The 18,387-nt window shown below is 47.6% G+C and overlaps 1 protein-coding gene across 2 annotated transcripts; it reads left to right on the forward strand.

Annotated features, from left to right (window-relative positions):
* Positions 1–1,170: 1,170 nt before the first annotated feature.
* Positions 1,171–9,255, forward strand: Srsf3 (serine and arginine rich splicing factor 3). 2 transcript variants are annotated; one of them, XM_005084909.4, is made up of 6 exons: positions 1,171–1,317; positions 4,381–4,588; positions 5,379–5,513; positions 7,652–7,690; positions 7,865–7,951; positions 8,038–9,255. In XM_005084909.4, exons 2-6 carry the CDS (start codon positions 4,383–4,385, stop codon positions 8,063–8,065), a joined length of 495 nt encoding a protein of 164 aa, XP_005084966.1. In that variant the 5' UTR covers positions 1,171–1,317; positions 4,381–4,382; the 3' UTR covers positions 8,066–9,255. The 2 variants fall into 2 exon arrangements, with proteins under 2 accessions (XP_005084966.1, XP_012979813.1); XM_013124359.3 differs by having other exon boundaries at positions 1,171–1,273.
* Positions 9,256–18,387: the final 9,132 nt, after the last annotated feature.

The raw sequence follows: 18,387 nt of genomic DNA on the forward strand, positions 1-18,387 counted from the left end.
AGGGGGTCAAATCAACCCCATACAGTATGTCTAACTCAAGAAGAAAAAATCTAGAAAGAAATGAAATAAAACCTTTCTCTAATCCCCTCTACAGTTAAAGGCCACAACACAAACTGGTTTAACAACTTGTATCCCGCATTGCCTTCCTTTTGGTGTAGGAATCCACCTCTTTACCAGTGGGGGAACTAAGGTGTAGAGCTGTGTGTCTGGAAAACGGGTCAGTATTTTTGTTTTTTGGGGAAGCAGAAAATAACTGTTTCCGCAATTAAACCAGACTAAGCCTGAGCGGAGCTAGGCCAAGGATAAGTTTGGGAGCCGGAGACAAACTCTGTGGCTGATCAAGGAAGGCGATTTATCACAAACCCAGTTTCTCCTTGGATATCGGGCGATGCTTGGGGCTGTGAGCAGGCCCAGGCAGACAAAGCTGTCACAAAGGCTGCAGGTGTTCCCTGCTGGCACCAGCAAGGCGGGAGCTGTGTGCCCAGGGCTGGGAGTCACCCTGCACGCACCAGAATCCCCCCTTTTCCTCGCGTGTCAGCCATCCCGGTGACCGTTATCAGGGTCCCCCTCCCCAGGCCTCCTTTGCCGCACCGGGTTTGGGCCGGGAGGCGGGAAAACGAAGAGCTGGGCAAACTTTGCAGGCTGTTCCCTGTCACCGTGGGGTGCCAGTTAGGTGGCCCACAGATCGGTGACCTTGAGGACGGCTCTCGGGCTCCCTCGTCAACGCGGAGCTGTGGAATCGCCGCCCGACACGGAGGGAGCAAAGCACGCACACCCCCGACTTCGAACCGAGCCTGCGGCGGCAATCGCCACGGGCCTGGGGATAATGGCGGCCGCGCCTGGCTGTTTTCACCTGGCCCCAGCCTGGGCGGAAGTGAGGGAGCCGGGGGTCCCGGCTAGAGCCAGCGGGGACCGGACGGGCCCGAGCGCGAGCGCCGCAACCAACTCCCCCGCCCCCACCACCCCCCCGGGGCGGGCTCGCGCCACCGCGCGTCCCCGCCCACCCGACGGAACGGCTGGCGCGCGCCCGCCCCCTTCCCGCCCCCTTCGCCCTCCCCCCTCTCCCCGTAACCGCGGTTTCTCGCGGCCTTACGTCACGGCCCCCGCCGCCTCTGATTGGGCGAGCGCGCGAGGCCACGTGACGCGGACGGGACCCTATAAAAGGCGAGGGGAAGGCGGCGGTCCGCCATTTCGTGGACGCCAGGGACCGGAGAGCGTGTTCCCCGAGCAGATCCCGAAGCGCGCGCGGGATAGGCCTGCCTGCCTGTCGGGAGTGAGTTGGCATTTGAGCTTCGGTGTTTTGGGCCCAGGATCTCGGTGAGACACCGGCGGCCTGCGGGAGGGGAAGCGGGGCTTCGGGAGTCGAGGTGGGGCCGGGCGCAATGGCGGCGCCAGGTTGAGACAAAGGGGCGCCGCCGCCATTTTGTGACGTTCGGCCCCGGGTCCCGGGCCCGGGGCGGCGGGGGCTCCGGGCGGGTCGGAGAGGCATCCCGGCCTTGGAATGCGGGAGTGTTCCCCTCTGCACTGGCTGCGGCCTGGGAGAGCGACTGCCCCGACTGGAGGGGCGATCCGCAGCCGCGTTCTGCACCTCGCGGCCTGGAGTCGGACGGCGCTTTTTCTTCCCTGGACGCTCCCGGCTTTCTTTCTTGGGATAGGATCTAAGGACTTGCTTTGTGTGTGTTTCTGTAAGTCGAGGCCAGGCCTTCGTGTGCCGAAGCCCTCTACGGTTTCGTCTCCTTAATTTTTTGCTGTGATACTTGGGATGAGATTAGGTTTTGTTTCTTGCCCAATGTTAACAAGTTTCTGGTTCAAGCTGAATTTTTCCCTGGCCTGCTTTTGCTGTTAACAGGTGTGAAAAGGGGGGATGGGTATGGGTGAGTTTTTATTTCCCTTTAGTTTCCGCGGGATGGCTTGGCTTCCCAACTGGGTGGGGTCACGACAAAAATGGGATGTGCCTGGACTGGGATTTTTAGTTATTAGATAATCGTCGGCTTTATATGGTAGGAGCAAGTGGATTCTTTATTTTTTTAATTTCGGAATTGTGAAATTGAAGGCTTACCGGATGTATGTCCTCTTAAGGCCTGCTGGGTTTTCCTTGTATAGTCGGTGTCCTTTTTATGCAAAATTTTGGGGGTATTCTGGGGATTGGATTTAGCATTCTGTGTGAATACGGAAGGACCCTGTAGCTGTGCTGTCCTCCCGGCCCAACAGGTTTATTTTTGAGTGTAGCCTCTCTTCTATAAAGATGGGATCTCTACTAGTTTGGCCTAATTGTCAGTCCTCTGGCCTAGTGAGTCACACGCATGAGAGCCTGGCTGTGGTAGCTTTTTTTTTTTTTTTTTTGTTTTTCGAGACAGGGTTTCTCTGTGGCTTTGGAAGCTGTCCTGGAACTCGCTTTGTAGACCAGCCCGGCCTCGAACTTACAGAGATCCGCCCGCCTCTGCCTCCCGAGTGCTGGGATTAAAGGGGTGCGCCACCAACGCCCGGCTCTGTGGTAGCTTTTAATGTATCCACAACGTCGTAGAACCTTTGTCTGCTTCCAAGAGGTTTTGCTTATGTTTGTTTTTCCCTGAGGGTCTTGTGTAGCGTTGGCTGTCACTCTTAGGACCAGGCTGGCTTCCAACGCAGACCCATTTGCCTCTTTGAGACAGGGTCTCTCTTTTTTTTCATGGTTTCTCTGTAGCTTTGCAACCTGTCCTGGAACTCGATCTGTAAATCAGGCTGGCCTCAAACTCAGAGATCCAGCCTCTGGCTCCTGAGTGCTGGGATTAAAGGCGTGAGGCAGGGTCTCAGCAGCCCAGGTGATGGTTTACAATTTCTGTGGCTCTGGCTGTTTCACCTTGGGGTTTTCTTAATCATAATGCTGGACATACATGATCTCATCTATGCTTGTATTTCAAAAGCTGAGTGTCTCAATGCACTTAAATTAAATTCCATTAGATAATATTTTTCAGTTCACCAACAGCTCTTCCTGGCACTCACTAATTTTGCACTTTGGATGTTTCATATTCCGGGAATTGTAATGTTCTTTTCTGTTTTTTTTTTATTTCAAGATTTTTTTTTCCGAGACAGGGTTTCTCTGTGTAGATTTGTAGTCTATCCTGGCACTTGCTCTATAGACTGCCTGCCTAGTGCTGGGATTAAACATGTGCGCCACCAATGCCCTGCTCAAGATACAGGGTTTCTCTGTATTGTTTTGGAGGCTGTCCTGGAACTGCTCTGTAGACCAGCCCGGCCTCGAACTCACAGTGATCCGCCTGCCTCTGCCTCCCGAGTGCTAGGATTAAAGGCGTGCGCCACCACCGCCCGGCTAAAAACATTCTAGGCTGTGGTGGTGCACACCTTTAAGCCGATGAAGGGGGCAGCGAGTGCCAGGACTTGTCACACAGAAACCGTCTTGAAAAACCCAAATAGCTGTGCCACAGAGAGAGGATTTGCAGCTGTTTCCAGTGTCCGTAGCTCAGTGTTAAGTGGCAGGCTACTGATGCCTTTATTCACTGACCATCTCCACAGCTTGAAGTGGAAGCCTTTGCAACTTAGTTTAAACTAGTGAGCTTTAGCATAGGGAGGCATTAAATATTGCTTATCTGGTCCAAATGTGGTGGTTTGTCTAAACTTAATGAGATCCTGTGATTGTATAACGAAGACAACCATCTTCATTTTCTCCTGTAATTTCTTGTCAGTTGTTAGGTGATGACAGGAAGGGTCACTGGGAAATGGCTAAAATGGTTGCCTTGCCTTAGAGGAGAGAGAACTAAATCTCACATGTGGATTCATTTCTTCATTCATTTTTGAATGTTTTAAGATGTTTTCCTGTGTCTGTAGTGGAAACTGGTCTTGAACTCCTAGATCCATCTCTGGGCACTGTCCCCCCACATCTTCCTTGGCTGTTGAAGCCTCATTCTTTCATTATATTAGATTCAGGGCTGATGGAGTTTAGCACAGGAGCTCAAGGCCAGCCTTGGTGACTTGAGAGGGGGAGAGAAAGGGCAGTTCTTAGTTCGCAATTCACAGTCCATATTTTGTTAATATTTCAGTGTTTTCTCAGTTCTAAGACCATCTGCTTCTTTACCTGCTGGCTTAAATGTTGGATTCGTGGCGATTATGGGTGAAGAGTATGGGGTGGGGGTAGAATGGGTTCTTTGACAGAAGTGCTTATAGCCCCACGCCCTCTCCCTCCCCCTTTCTGGCCTTTAGTTTTGTTTCTGTTTCAGATAGAGTTTATGTGTGCTGGGCTTGAATCCAGAAGCTTGTACATGCTATACAAATACCATTAATATATGCTTCCAAGGTTTTTTAACCTTTTAAATTTCCTAGGATTTGTTTTTAACTGTGGGTTGCTTGGATGAACTAATATTAGTATTTTTGTTGTTGTTACAGAAATGCACCGTGACTCCTGTCCATTAGACTGTAAGGTGTATGTAGGCAATCTTGGAAACAATGGGAACAAGACTGAGCTAGAGCGGGCTTTCGGCTATTATGGACCACTGCGAAGTGTGTGGGTTGCTCGCAACCCTCCTGGCTTTGCTTTTGTTGAATTTGAGGATCCCCGAGATGCCGCTGATGCTGTCCGAGAGCTGGATGGAAGGTAATGTTAATGACATAGTTTCTAGTTCTTAGGTTGGGGGATTCAAGACAGGTGTGTCTTTGGCTTTGGAGGCTGTCCTGGAACTGTCTGTTGTAGACCAGGCTGGTCTCAAACTCACAGGGATCCTCTGCCTCCCAAGTGCTGGGATTGAAGGCGTGTGCCACCAACGCCCGACTGATAGTCTTTTTTTAAATAAGCAGTTTGGTTTTTTTTTTTTGAGGCAGGGTCTCATAACAGTATAGCCTAAAAATTATAATTTAAGACAGTCTTCATTTTGTAGCCTAGGTTCACAGAGATCCACCTGCTGTATGTGTTCACTGTGCATTCCTACTAGTCACAGGCCAGAGAGAGGCATTTGATCCCCAGGAGCTAGAGTTACTGGTTGTTGTGAGCCACCTGAAGTGAAGCCTGGTCCACTTCAGGCGCAGCCAATGCTTTTAACTCCTGAGGCCTCTACGTAGCCTTTGTTTTATTTTGAAGTGGATTCTGTAGTCTGCACACCTTTAACCCCAGCAATAGGCCAACATATCCAGTCAGCCTGATTCATAAGTAGTAAAATTATTTTCTTGCTTTAAAAAAAATTCCCATTTGAGACGATTCAGTCTTTTAACCTATGTGAAGAGTTTAGCAAATTTAAGAATTTAGACCAGACAGGTCGGGGAAACTCATGAGACTGTCAGGTGAGGTTCCATTTGAGTTTATGTAGTTTGGATGAAATGGGGAGAGATGAAGCTGGACTCTGGACCACTGCCTGCCGTGTGCACTGTTGTGACTGCTGACTTCTCCTTAGAACACTATGTGGCTGCCGTGTGAGAGTGGAACTGTCGAATGGTGAAAAAAGAAGTCGCAATCGTGGCCCACCTCCCTCTTGGGGTCGACGCCCTCGAGATGATTATCGAAGGAGGAGTCCTCCACCTCGACGAAGGTACTTGAGAGAGCACGGATTAGAGAGTCATTGTGGTATAATGGAGTAGCTTGTAGGAGCAGGTGTTTCTGCCCAAGTTTGTTGGTGGGTTTTAACTTACGTGAACATCGGAGGTTTCTGTGAAACATTTATTCGCTGGGTGTAGTTGGGGTATGTGAGCTGTGCTGAGTGTTGGCTTTTGTCTGTAGGTGTGTCCATGTTGGTAGTTAGTAACTTCTGTCTTGGATCTGTCTTCTAGTTCATCTTCTAGTTCATCTTTCCAAGTCTTCCCTTTTACTTCAGCTTAGGACTTTTCCATTTCTTGACTCCATAATGATCAACATTACATTCAACTAGCTCTTCACAAATGTGTTTTCTACTAGCACAATTGTAATATTTATCAACAGGCAGCTGTTTTATGTTACAGCCGGTAAAGTAGAAATCTTGCTGAAACAAACTTTTAAGTCACTAACCAATAAAGGGGGCTTTAAAAAGTATTCCCAGTCATCCGTTCTTGAATCCCCAATAGGAGAGAATTCAGTTTTTTTTTTAATGATTGAAATGGCATCCTTCTTGGACCAGGCAGTGTTGTCTGGATGCAAACTCCTCATCTCCTCAAATCAAGCCTCCAAAATAATTTCTGTAGGACTGAATTTACCTCTTACAGGTGAGTGAAGTCCTAGGAGATAGGAGTTCAAAATCTTGCCCCTTTTGCTATTTTGAAAAACAAACACACTGTTGCCCATCATAATAAAGAGTATTTGTTAGCTAATAGATGGTTGTACTGATGGCTTGTTTTTCATTTTTTTTGTGCTTTTTGGTCCATCTATTAATAAAAATGAACCCCGTTACAGAGTCACCATCATGTCTCTTCTCACCACCCTCTGAATCTGCATTAGCCAGTCAACTAGCCCTTTCAGCGTCATGTGACCAGCGCGCCCCATTCAGCTTGGCTGGTGTCGTTTCACATGACCCAGGCTGGCCAGTCGTCAGGTTGCACCGCCCTTTGGTTCCCGAGCATGCTGTTTTCTCTCAGCCTTCTCTCCAACCTTAACCAAATCGGCAGCAGCCACCTCGACCGCCCACACATTCCTGGCCAATCAGCTCAGCTGTTTATTTACCAAATGTCTTCACAACAACTACAGCAGCAGCCTTCGGCTAACAAAAAAGCAGGAAAAATCCACAACACCCCCTTCGCCAACCAACTAAATCCAACGCAACATCTGGCAAAACCTTTTCAGCAAATTCTTCCTGGCCGTCAGTCCGGCAGCCTCACCTCACCATTTCTAGCTTGTTGAAACCCAAAACTAGTAAGTTTTTCCTGCTTATACAGTTTACTGCTGGTTAAAAATAAGGAGTAAGCGGCTTAAAGTAATTCTTTTTCTGGATCAAAGGCTGGCTGTGCATAATTGAATGGTAACGTACAATATATTGCTTGAAACAACTTTTAAGGGTGATAGGGAACTCATAATGTGACTAGACCTTCAAGTGAACTTATGTGCATGTGTGAGATGCCAAACTAAAATTTTAATATCTCTAACAGATTTAGCTTTCTTCCTAGCAAAAATTTGTTAAATCCTATCACCTTTAAATGGTTTTACTAACAGTTTTCAAAATTTAAAAATTTTGGGGGTGAAGTGTGGGCAAAGCTACAGTAATTTTGATGAGCCTAAACACACTCTTAAATGTGACATCACAAATGCAGTTCTAATGTAGCACTGAATGGCATCAATACCTACCGCGTTTTCACAAAATGACACTATCCACCTGGTACTTAAGTCTTGTTATGGACTTAAAGGTTTGCATGGGTTCCAAATCCTGGTTTATGGTACTGTTTTTGGAACTACTTGTGGGACTACATTTGGTGTGGTGTTTGGGTAGTGAAGTTAGCTTGACATGAAGTTTTGCATCGGACAGATCTGCCGTGAAGCATTCTTTGTTAAAACGAACCCATGGTTGGAATACCTGCTTTCACTTGAGCTTTTTGTTCCTTAATCCTTCTGTGCCTTTTTTTTTCTTTTCTTTTTTATTTTTGGACGATGAGTGCCAGTTCTTCGGCACATTCACTGGGCCCAACAGTGAGATTGAAAAGTTGGGAAATGCCTCACGCCACATATACTAGTTGACAATTAGTCTAATTTTGCTGTTTCTGCTTTTAGATCTCCAAGGAGGAGAAGCTTTTCTCGAAGCCGGAGCAGGTAAATGTTGGATGCTCATTCTCAGAATTGGTGGCTTTGATAGCTCTTAGCTAATAACTGTAAGAAAGTCAGGATCTTGGAGCATACAGAGTCAGGGTTAAGTTAGGATGAGCCAGCTTTTCCACACGGTAAATGTCTAACATCATTGGCTAATGTGCTTTCTGTTGGTTTTAGGTCACTTTCTAGAGATAGGAGAAGAGAAAGGTCTCTGTCTCGTGAGAGAAACCACAAGCCATCTCGATCTTTCTCTAGGTCTCGTAGGTAAGATGACTCACAAATGGCTGAACTTTTGAAGATTTTTTTATGCTATGGACTAACAAGATACTAATGTTTACTTTTTCTTTTAGCCGATCCAGGTCAAATGAAAGGAAGTAGAAGGCCAGTCTGCTAAAGAAGTGGTGTACAGGAAATGACTTCATTTGACAGGAGTATGTACAGGAAATTCAAGTTTTGTTTGAGACTTCATAATCTTGGTGCATTTTTAAGATGTTTTAGCTGTTCAAATTTGCTTTGAACTTTAGTTTTTCATAGACTGAAATAAACCTAGATCCTGCCCAGTTAAAGTGTGATGTGCTAATGATATAGAAACCACTGGTGGGGATGGAATAAAGCTCTAGTTTGTCTAGAAGCTGGGATACGGTGTGGAGCTGTGGGTAAAATGATAGGCAGTCTCTGAAGCTGTTAGTGAACACCGGCTAACTTGGAAAGCGTGGGAACTGCGCCCTGAAGGCTTTCAGAGGTTCCTTACTGATTGCTATGTATGGACGCAAAGCGCTGTAACGTTCTTTATTTGGACATGGAAGACTAAGTTACCAGTGTCCTGTCAGTGTAAGGGTACATTGTTGAGCTGAACCTTTGAGTTACTGTGCAAGATTTCTTTTTCATGCTGTCATTTGTAATATGTTTGTGAGAATCCTTGGGATTAAAGTTTTGGTTACAAATTGTTGTTTAACTTGAAAGCCTGTTTTTCCTTGCACACTCAATTCTCTGTGAGCTTGGTATCAAGTCCAAGCATAACATTCCTATTGGAAGCCATACTTATATTTTCTTGTAAAGTGCTTTTGGATTAATAAAAATACTAGTATATCTGTGTAGTAGTCAGTTGAGCGAACCCACTGTTACAGTTGTCCTTATCCCTGGGGAAGCAGCTGGTTATCCAGTTCTTTGTTGTAAGAAACATAACTAAGGCACTGGATTTAAGTGAATAAATTTTTTTTCCTTTGGTTGTCACCTTCTAAGAGTTTTTAGGAATTGAAGCCAGTTTCAGGATCATGACACTGACAGTAAAGTAGCATCAGTGTGGTATATTGTAATTCTTACAGTGGCTTTTATCTTCAGCATGAAAACATTCAACAAAATTATACAATTTGGTTTTATTTTATAACTTGAGGTCTTGCATGGGATTCCAAACTGATCCATCATGATGTAAAATCCACCATATGGTTAAATGTGACAATGCACAGTTGAATATGGAGGCATGCATACCCTTTCTCTTAGAAATCTGGAGGAGTTGTGGTTTCAGATTTTTTTTGTGTGCAATTAGATTAAATCATAATGCAACAGTCTTGTGGCCTAAGTTTTCTTAAATGTGTTCTTTTAAGATAGTATCTGAATTTGCTGTACTGACTTTGTTTTTATGTCGTGCCCCCACATTAGCTTTCAACAAGAAATCTCAGACTTACTGAGAAGGTTCCAGCATGAGCCTTTGAAAAAAGTGCCCATGTTCAAACAAGATGACTTGAGACTGGCCGTTTTTGCTTCGTGGCCTTAGCTGGTTATTGATCACTAATTGGATCACTGAGCTGGAAGCCCTAGCACAAGTTTGTTTTTTTTGTTTTTCGAGGACAGGGTTTCTCTGTGGCTTTGGAGGCTATCCTGGAACTCCCTCTTGTAGACCAGACTCACAGAGATCCGCCTGCCTCTGCCTCCCAAGTGCTGGGATTAAAGGTGTGCACCACCAACGCCCTGCCCCTAGCACAAGTTAGGCTTACAGAAAATACAGAATGGAAAAACTGGGTAACATGAGCCCATCTTGATCACTTTCTGAGTGTGATGCTAAAGGTTAGGATGGCTACAGGTGTTCACTAGAGGACATTAGTAGTAGTTAGTGATAATTAAGAGAAGCATCTGAGAATTGGGAGTTACAGGTGCATCAGAGGATATACATACTAAGCATGATGTAGGTGATTTTCATGTACTATTTAGGTACTTAAGCCTTCTCAGAGTGACCTAGCCCTGTTACTATGGCAGAGTTAGAGGTAATGAACATCCCTAGTTCTCTGTGAGTCACTGGGTTAGTTCCTTGTTTGGGTTTTTATTTTCAGAATCCCAGGTGGGCTTTAGTTGTCAGGCAATCTCAGTTGTCTGTTTTTATACTGCCAGAATGCCTTCTGGTTTTCCTTTGGGGGAGGGCATAAGGGATTTTTATGATTAAAGGCACTGACAAAAAACTGGGTTGGAGTGTATTTTTAATCTAAAGAATCCAATATGCATTATACATTCTTAGACCAGTACTTACCCTGTCTTATACAGTGTTCATTGCATACCTGATAAGTGAAGTGACCTTGGTCTTGAGGAAGGGGGTCTTGAAACATGATGTGATAGGGTTTGTACATGTAGCATTTCCTTGGTTGAATTCTAAATACCTAGTATTTAGGTTTATCGCTTAGTATTGTGCACAGCAGCTGAGCCATCCTGCTTCTGGCCCATACCTTTATTTACTGCTTCAGAGGTTGAGTTCACACAGGTGTAAAGGCAAGTGCTCTGCTACTTAACCATGTACCCTTCCTTACCCGCTGAGTAAGCTCTCTCAGACGTTCTGAAGAACTTGTAAGCAAGGGGAGTGGGTGAGGTTGACGCTGGTCTGAGGTAGCCTTGTTTGGTAACCAATACTAAAGGTGGTTTTGTTTTTGAAAATAACTAGTTGGTGAGGTTTTTTCCAGTATGCACACAGCCTGGCCCCATCTCCAGCACTATATACAAAGGAGTTGTGGATCCACAGAACCCCAGCACTGAGGCAGGCAGGGTAGGGCAGATGGGCTGTAGAGATAGCTTAGTGGTTGTGAACATTGGCTGCATTTCCAGATGTTCCAGAGTTCTGATGTCCTCACAGGCATAGATGGAAGCAAAGCACCAATCAGTGCTCAAAGTTTAGATGAAAAAAACAAAACCAAAAAACCACTACAGTCTGTTTTCCAGCTCCCGGAGCTCTCCTTACTGTCCAGGGAATCTGGAAGCCCTCCTTGTGTCTTTCCAGGCAACATACATGAAAGCAAGCACTTCTGCAAATTCCTTTATAAGTGACAAGGCCAGGGGCTTGAACTGAGTTCGCTGGGCTCTTTGGCCTCCAAAGTCAGAGAAACCCTGTCTCAAGGCGGCCCCCCCCAAAAAAAAACCCAGCCAGCGTTGCAGATGGAGCATACACACATATACATACGGTCTCTAGGGACCGTCTAAAGGTTTTATGGTTTGCAGCCTTAAAGGGTTGCTCAGCTTTTCTGGGAAATCCAGGAAGGTGGTGAATAGGGTCCAGTGCTACCTGCATGGGAGCAGCTTGGGTTTGGATGCACCTGCCAAGGGAGCAGGGTTGTCTCAGGGCTTTTTTTGTGGGGGGTGGTATTTTTAGACTTTTCTCCTGTCTCTCAAGTGCTGCGATTAATGCTATGTGCCACCATCTTGCAGATTTTCAGTTTTTTGCACTTTTTTTTTTTTTTTTTGAGACAGGGTTTCTCTGTATTGTTTTGGAGACTGTCCTGGGACTTGATGTGTAAACTGGCCTGGAACTCACAGAGATCCGCCTGCCTCTGCCTCACGAGTGCTGGCATTAAAGGAGTGCACCACCAATGCCTAGCTTTTTGCACCTCTTAATTGTATGAAGAGAAGCCATCCCTGAACTTTTGAACCCTTGCAAATAAAATCTTAACTGTTGTCTAATTTTTTAAAAGTAATTATTTAGATTAGAAACAATCTTGTTTCAGCCGGGCGTTGGTGGCGCACGCCTTTAATCCCAGCACTCGGGAGGCAGAGGCAGACGGATCTCTGTGAGTTCGAGGCCAGCCTGGTCTACAGAGAGAGTTCCAGGACAGCCTCCAAAGCCACAGAGAAACCCTGTCTCGAAAAACCAAAAAAAAAAATCTTGTTTCCCAAGTCACTTTTTCTTTCATGAGCCGGTTTCCCTGCCTAGTCCTGGCTGTCCTAGAACTTGTTTTGTCAATCAGGCCTCCCTCAAACTCAGATTAGCTTGCCTCCGTGCCATGACCCAGCTGTAAGTAAAACCTTAAACAGCTGTGCCCTCCAGAGTGGAGATTAGCATTCTGCATATACTGATAATTTTGCTTAGTGCATACACAGTTGATGGAACTCAAGGAACTGATGGAAAACAGTTTTTGTGAAACTCAGGGCAACTGTGTCCTCACTGTTGTAGGAGGTACACAAGGATACCTTGAGCCAAACCAGTTCGTGGTTGGGAGGGATTATTGGCCTGAGAGAACATTAAAATTCCAAGCATCTACAGACATTTATGATCCCCTGGAGTAGCAGGAGTTGTCTCTTCAGGCCCTTTATTTTTGGGAGGGTGTCTAGCCCATTCTAGTCTTGACAGGGCAATCCACACGAGCATCTCCACTTCTGGGATTACAGGTGTGACCACTGTGATGTCCAGCCCAGCTCTCTTCTCGTTCCTGGACCCTTGCCCTGGATGGTTTTCTAGAGCCTGTGACTCCCAAGGATTCTAGCAGTCAGATGAAATGTTGACAGAACATGCTTTCAACATTACTGATGGTGGGGACCCCTGGCAGGGTTTTCAGAGAAATGGCAAATAGCCAGAAGGAAGGAAACTCATGATGGACTCTTGACATTGAGGGTGTTAGCATTAGCTTCTTGGGAAACAAAGTAAGTGGTCTCCACCCTAAGACTTACATCCTATTCGTTTATTAACTTTTTTTTTTTTTTAAAGACAGCCTCATGTATCCCAGATTGGCCTGTCTGCCTCCTGAGAGGGATTATGAGCACCAACCTCCAGCATGCTTAGTTTATTCAGGGCTGGGACTCAAACCCTGCATTTCATGCATGCTTAGACGTGGGAGTACTCCAACTGGAATCCAGCTTCATCCCCTTGGACCTCTTTTAAAAGAACAACCAAAATGGTGTCAATCTTTTTTGCAGTAAGGTTAACTTTTGGGATTGGGCCCAAGGAAGAGCCTTGTGAGGGTCACATAAACTATTGAAAGGACATCAGTCCAGGGCCTTAAGTGGCAAGCACACTCAGAGCTCTTGAACTAGCCGGAAGTGTTTTCTACACCCAGCACTGAATTGTAGGTGTGGAATGCAGGTCTGTGTGTAGTTCAGCAACGGAACTGCCTAGCATGCTCCAGACCCTAGGTTTGGTCCTTAGTGCTGGGGGCACTTAAATAGGTCTGAGTAGGTCTGGCCTTAACTTATAAAATAATCAGCTTATAAAAAATAAGAGGGCGAGCCGGGCGGTGGTGGCACACGCCTTTAATCCTAGCACTCGGGAGGCAGAGGCAGGCGGATCTCTGTGAGTTCGAGGCCAGCCTGGTCTACAAGAGCTAGTTGCAGGACAGCCTCCAAAGCCACAGAGAAACCCTGTCTCGAAAAACCAAAAAAAAAGAAAGAAAAAAAAAAAAAAAGGGCATAGATGCTCCAAACACTCCATATTGGTCATTCCGTAGAGGAAAGTTCCAGTGAAGATATACAGAGCAATGTTAACTGTGGCAGGGGAGGGAACTGGAGCTCGGGAGTTCAGACATGGCAGGGCAGACATGCTGGACTGCAAGTCCATTGTTTTCAAGAGCACACAGGTCCTCACAGCTAACATACAAATGACTCCCATACTGGACATGGGAGGGGGGTGCCATTGCAGGCGTGTGCCACCACACAGCCCCGTGTCCACACTTTCCCAGACCTAGAACATTGTATTTCACACTTACTGATTCAGTCTCAGATGTCAGCACTTCCTGCACGCCAGCCAGTTAATGTCTTGTACCATTTCCCAGAGCCTAGTGACGGTTTTACAAACCTCTGAAGATGGAGTTGCCCAGCTGCCCACTAGGAGGCAGCACTGCCCTGCTGAGACTCCTAGGCCATGCACCTCTGATGCAGCGTTGAACCATCGTTGACAGTAAGGGCATTGACTGGAGTGACTCAAGTGGGCATCCCTTGGAAGCCAGCATCTATCTTCTGTTCCCACCAGGTCTCTTGAGCCTCGCTGACTGAGGTGGGTCTTTGTCATATAAGTTTAAAAGAAGGCTCAGGGCTGAGACTCTTAGGAGTTTGTTTGGAAATTTTGACTTCAGTGTTTGAGCTCCAGAAGCTAAAGCCATGTTCTCAGAAGCACAGAGGCAGGACAAGTGTCCAATGGGAACCGACAGATTCACATCCCTGTGGTTCGCTCAGGGTGAAGTGCACCAAGAGACTTTAGGGGTGGCTAGAGATGTAATTTCCCAACTTTCAAAGCGGAGAAACAAGCTGTGTGTAGTGGTCAGAGGCAGGCGTGTGTATGTATACACACACACACACACACACACACACACACACACACGCACACCGCACACACGCACGCACCAGCTGGGGCCACCTCCCTGCTCATTGTACAGTTTCCTAACTAATCAGTCCTGTGCCATGAGAGGAGGCTGGCAGACTGCCAGCCACCCTGGCAGATACAGCTTCAGACAGATGGCAAACAGTGCTCTCTCCAGGAGTCAACACAGGTCTGATTCTGCCTGTGGTTTGTGCCCGTGCCAGCCCCAAGGCTGCCTTCTCATCCTCTGCTCCTTTTACCACTCCTGTTCCCATGGCCAGGACTGTGAGCATGGGACCTGCACTTACTCTGAGGAGGCTGTTCCGGCCACCACAGACCTGCCTGCCCCTCTCCTCCAGGGCCGGCACACACAGCATTGCTCCATCATCGAAGTTCCTGCATCGGGGTTGGAGCCTGCACTGGGCTGGGCGCAGCATTGCCAGGGCTGGCTCTTGTTGGCAGCAGATTCCTTGCCGACAGGTGTTGCCTCTGCAACACAGTGGACAGGTGGGCTGCCCACCCCAGGGTCTCACAGTGGACAGGTGGGCTGCCCACCCCAGGGTCTCACAGGTGCCACCATCTACATCTATTTGACCCATCAGTTTGCAGATGGCAGGACTCTTAGAAGATTTACCTCGGTTTGGTTTTCTGAGACAGACTCTCTCTGTGTAGCTCTGGCTGTCCTAGAACTCAGAGATCTGCCTGCCTCTGCTTCCTGAGTACTGGGTAAAAGGCATGCGCCACCAACACCTGCCCCTTTATTATATTATATTAAAATATTTTTGTTATTTAATGTTTATGGGTATTTGCCTGCATGTGTGCCTTTGTACCATGTGTGTGATTGGTGCCCACAGAGGCCAAAAGGTGTGTCTCATTGTGAGGCTGCACCTCACTGTAACCCTGACTCCTCAGGAACTCCTTCCTATGCAGACCAAGCTAGCCTTGAACTCACAGAGATCTGCCTGCCTTCTCCTGAGTTCTGGTTTTAAAGATGTGTGACATCAGCACTGGCTGCTCTTCCAGAGGACCCCGGTTCAATTCCCAGCACCCACATGGCAGCTCACACAGTTCTGACTCAAGTTCTGGCCCTCCACACAGACAAAACATGTAGACAAAACACCAATGCACGTAACAGTCATAAAAAAGACGTGTGCCACTGCATTTGGCTATTTCCCTCCCTCCCTCCCTCCCTCCCTCCCTCCCTCCCTCCCTCCCTCCCTCCCTCCCTCCCTCCCTCCCTCCCTCCTCTTAGGTAATGACTTTAGAAGATAAGCAGTGGTTGGGCATGCCTTTAATCCCAGCACTATGGAGGAAAAAAGGCAGGTAGATCTCTGAGTTTGAGCCCAGCCTGGTCTTCAGAGTGAGTTCCAGGACAGCCAGGGATACACAGAGAAACCCTGTCTCAAAAAAAAAAAAAAAAAAAGGAAAGAAAAGACTCTAGATACTGAACAGGAGAAAGGAGACTACAACATGCAAAGCATTTTTTGCTTTTTTGAAAGAAAAAGACTTTTTGTTTTTGGAGGCTGTCCTGAAACTCACTCTGTAGACCAGATCCCCCCCCCCGTCTCTGCCTCCTGAGTGCTGGGATTAAAGGGGTGCGCCACCACCGCCAGGCGGAGAAAGACTGTAGACCAGGCTGACCTAGAATTTCCAGACTAGCCCAGGCTGGCCTCCATCTCAAAGCAATCCTCCTGTCTCTACCTCTCAGGCGCTAGGGTTACAGATGCGGGCCGCTGTGTTTGGGCTGGGTATTTGTGGGCTTTCCCGCCCAACCTCCACCTCCCAGCCATGAAATGGAGCCGCGTGCTCTCCCAGGCGTGTGGAGACAAAGCCGTGAGGTGACATACGGGTGGCACCAGGCAAGGACGAGGCCCAACAGTTGGCAAGCTCGGAGTTCCCCTTTACCCACGGTGCTGCACGCTCCTTAGTCACTCTTCATTCAAAGGCTGTCCAGCTGACCGTAAGAGGAAAACAGGACAGACGGCAAGGAGCCCAGGACCTGGCGCCCGCTGCTTTTCTTGTGTGGCTTACTCATTCTGTGTGATTTATTGTGGGACGTCTCGTGCGTGTGTTTAGAGGGTGTCTGGTGACATGGGGGAGAGTGTGTTTCTGAAAGAGGAGGTGTCTTCTCAAGGTCACTCAGAGAGTAGGAAGGTTCAATCTCAAGGCTTCTGAGTCCAGGCCCAGTGTCCTAGAGTAAGATACGAAGGGGCCTCAGGGTATATACCTCAGGTCTCTACACATACCCTCAAAGTTCGTGGCACCATAGTTCGTGTGTCTGTGTGTGTGTGTGTGTGGTCCTTGACCATCCCCACTGGCAGCAAATACCTCCTGCTTTCCTGTCCTAAAGTCCTGGGAATAGGGAGGTTGTGCAGCCCTCTTAGGAAGTGGGGTCTCGACCCCTCAGGTTGGCTTTCCTAGGAATGCTGGGTTGGGACTGTCCTTCCCCCTGCCAGAACCTGAGGGCTAGCGTTCTGGGTATTCCCCTCACTTTCAAGGGTGTTTTGCTTTTCCTTTGTTTTCCTGGTGTTTCCTGTTTTTTGCCCGACTGTTTTGGGGTTCCCAGCAGGTACCGCATTGTTTTCTAAAGCAGACATCTTTCCAGTGCTAAATATAATTCCATGTTAAAATTGCACACGGTCAGTGGGCTGTGGGCTAGCCGTGTCCCCAGATCTACATCCTGTAGAGTGCGAAACAGTCATTTCCCGAACCCCCTGGCAGTGCCATAGCCGTGTCATCACTTGGCTGTGGCCCCTCCAGGGGCTCCCACAGGTGGCATCCCGTCTCACCTCTGTGCAGTGTATGGTCAGATCTGCTGATCCCGAGGGTCCTGTGGGCAGGGACAGCCAGGCTGAGGTGGCAGCCCACGCCTGTGTGAGGTGTCACACCCGTCCTTCTCCATGCCTTCCTGGAGCAGACATGTCAGTCTTGGTTGGCCTTGGTAAGGAGACGTCTTGGGCTGCAAAGATTTTCCCAAGCCGGTGTTGCGAGGATTCAGGGTCTCCAGCGGGAGGATGAGGCTTTGTGGGGGTGGCAGGTCTGGGGCTGTCAGATGTGATGATTCACAGGCTGAGTGAGGTTACACATAAGGCTTTGGTTCATCGTGGGATTCAGAACACACTAGTTAGTATTCGGTCATTTTGGGATGTTCTCTTAAGCTTAATCTGGGACCAGACGGATGGCTCATTGGGTAAAGTACCTGGTGCCGCGTCTGGCAGCCTGGGTTCAGCCTGGGTTCCCCGAGATCTACTCAAGTGTAGGGAAAGAATGAGTCCTTGTCACCCAAGCTGGTCTAGAACATACTATGTAGAATTTGTTGAGAAATAATTATTTCTTATTAAGTAAGTAGCCATGTTTTGAAAGAACAAGAAAAAAATGGTTTGCATGTTGTATTAAAAATCCACTCTCGGGGGGCTGGAGAGATGGCTGAGTGGTTAAGAGCACTACTGCTCTTCCAGAGGTCCTGAGTTCAATTCCCAGCAACCACATGGTGGTTCACAACCATCTGTAATGAGGTCTGATGCCCTCTCCTGGGGTACAAGCATGTACACAGATAAAAAAAACTATGCATAATAAATAAATTAAAAAATTCACTCTCAGCCGGGTGGTGGTGATGCACGCCTTCAATCCCAGCACTCGGGAGGCAGAGGCAGGCGGATCTCTGTGAGTTCGAGGCCAGCCTGGTCTACAGAGTGAGTTCCAGAACAGTCTCCAAAGTCACAGAGAAACCCTGTCTTGAAAAACAAAACAAAAATGCTTCTTGGTCTTGCAGAGGACCTGAGTTCGGTTCCTCACACCCATGTCAAGAGGTTCACAACCACCTGTAACCCCCAGCTCTAGGGGGTCTTATGCCTCTGATGGCCTTTGAGGGCACCCACACACACAGAGTCATGAAAATAAATCCCAAGTTCAGAGTCATTCTTAGCTGCATAAGGAATCTAAGGCCAGCGTGAGGGGCACAGGAAGATTACACAATACAATGCTGTGTGTAATCCATGCCTTCAAAACACCAGGCATGATGACAATTACCAGAGTGTCTGCTCCTGAGGCAGGGACCCCAGGGACCTCCTGGAAATGACCTCAGAGAGAAAAATAACACATAAAGCCAGAGGTGAGAACAGCAACCATGCATCGCTTGGGGCCAGGGTTACCCAGTGCT

This window comes from Mesocricetus auratus, unplaced genomic scaffold (genome assembly GCF_017639785.1).
Source record: "Mesocricetus auratus isolate SY011 unplaced genomic scaffold, BCM_Maur_2.0 Super-Scaffold_100027, whole genome shotgun sequence".
Lineage (NCBI taxonomy): Eukaryota > Metazoa > Chordata > Mammalia > Rodentia > Cricetidae > Mesocricetus > Mesocricetus auratus.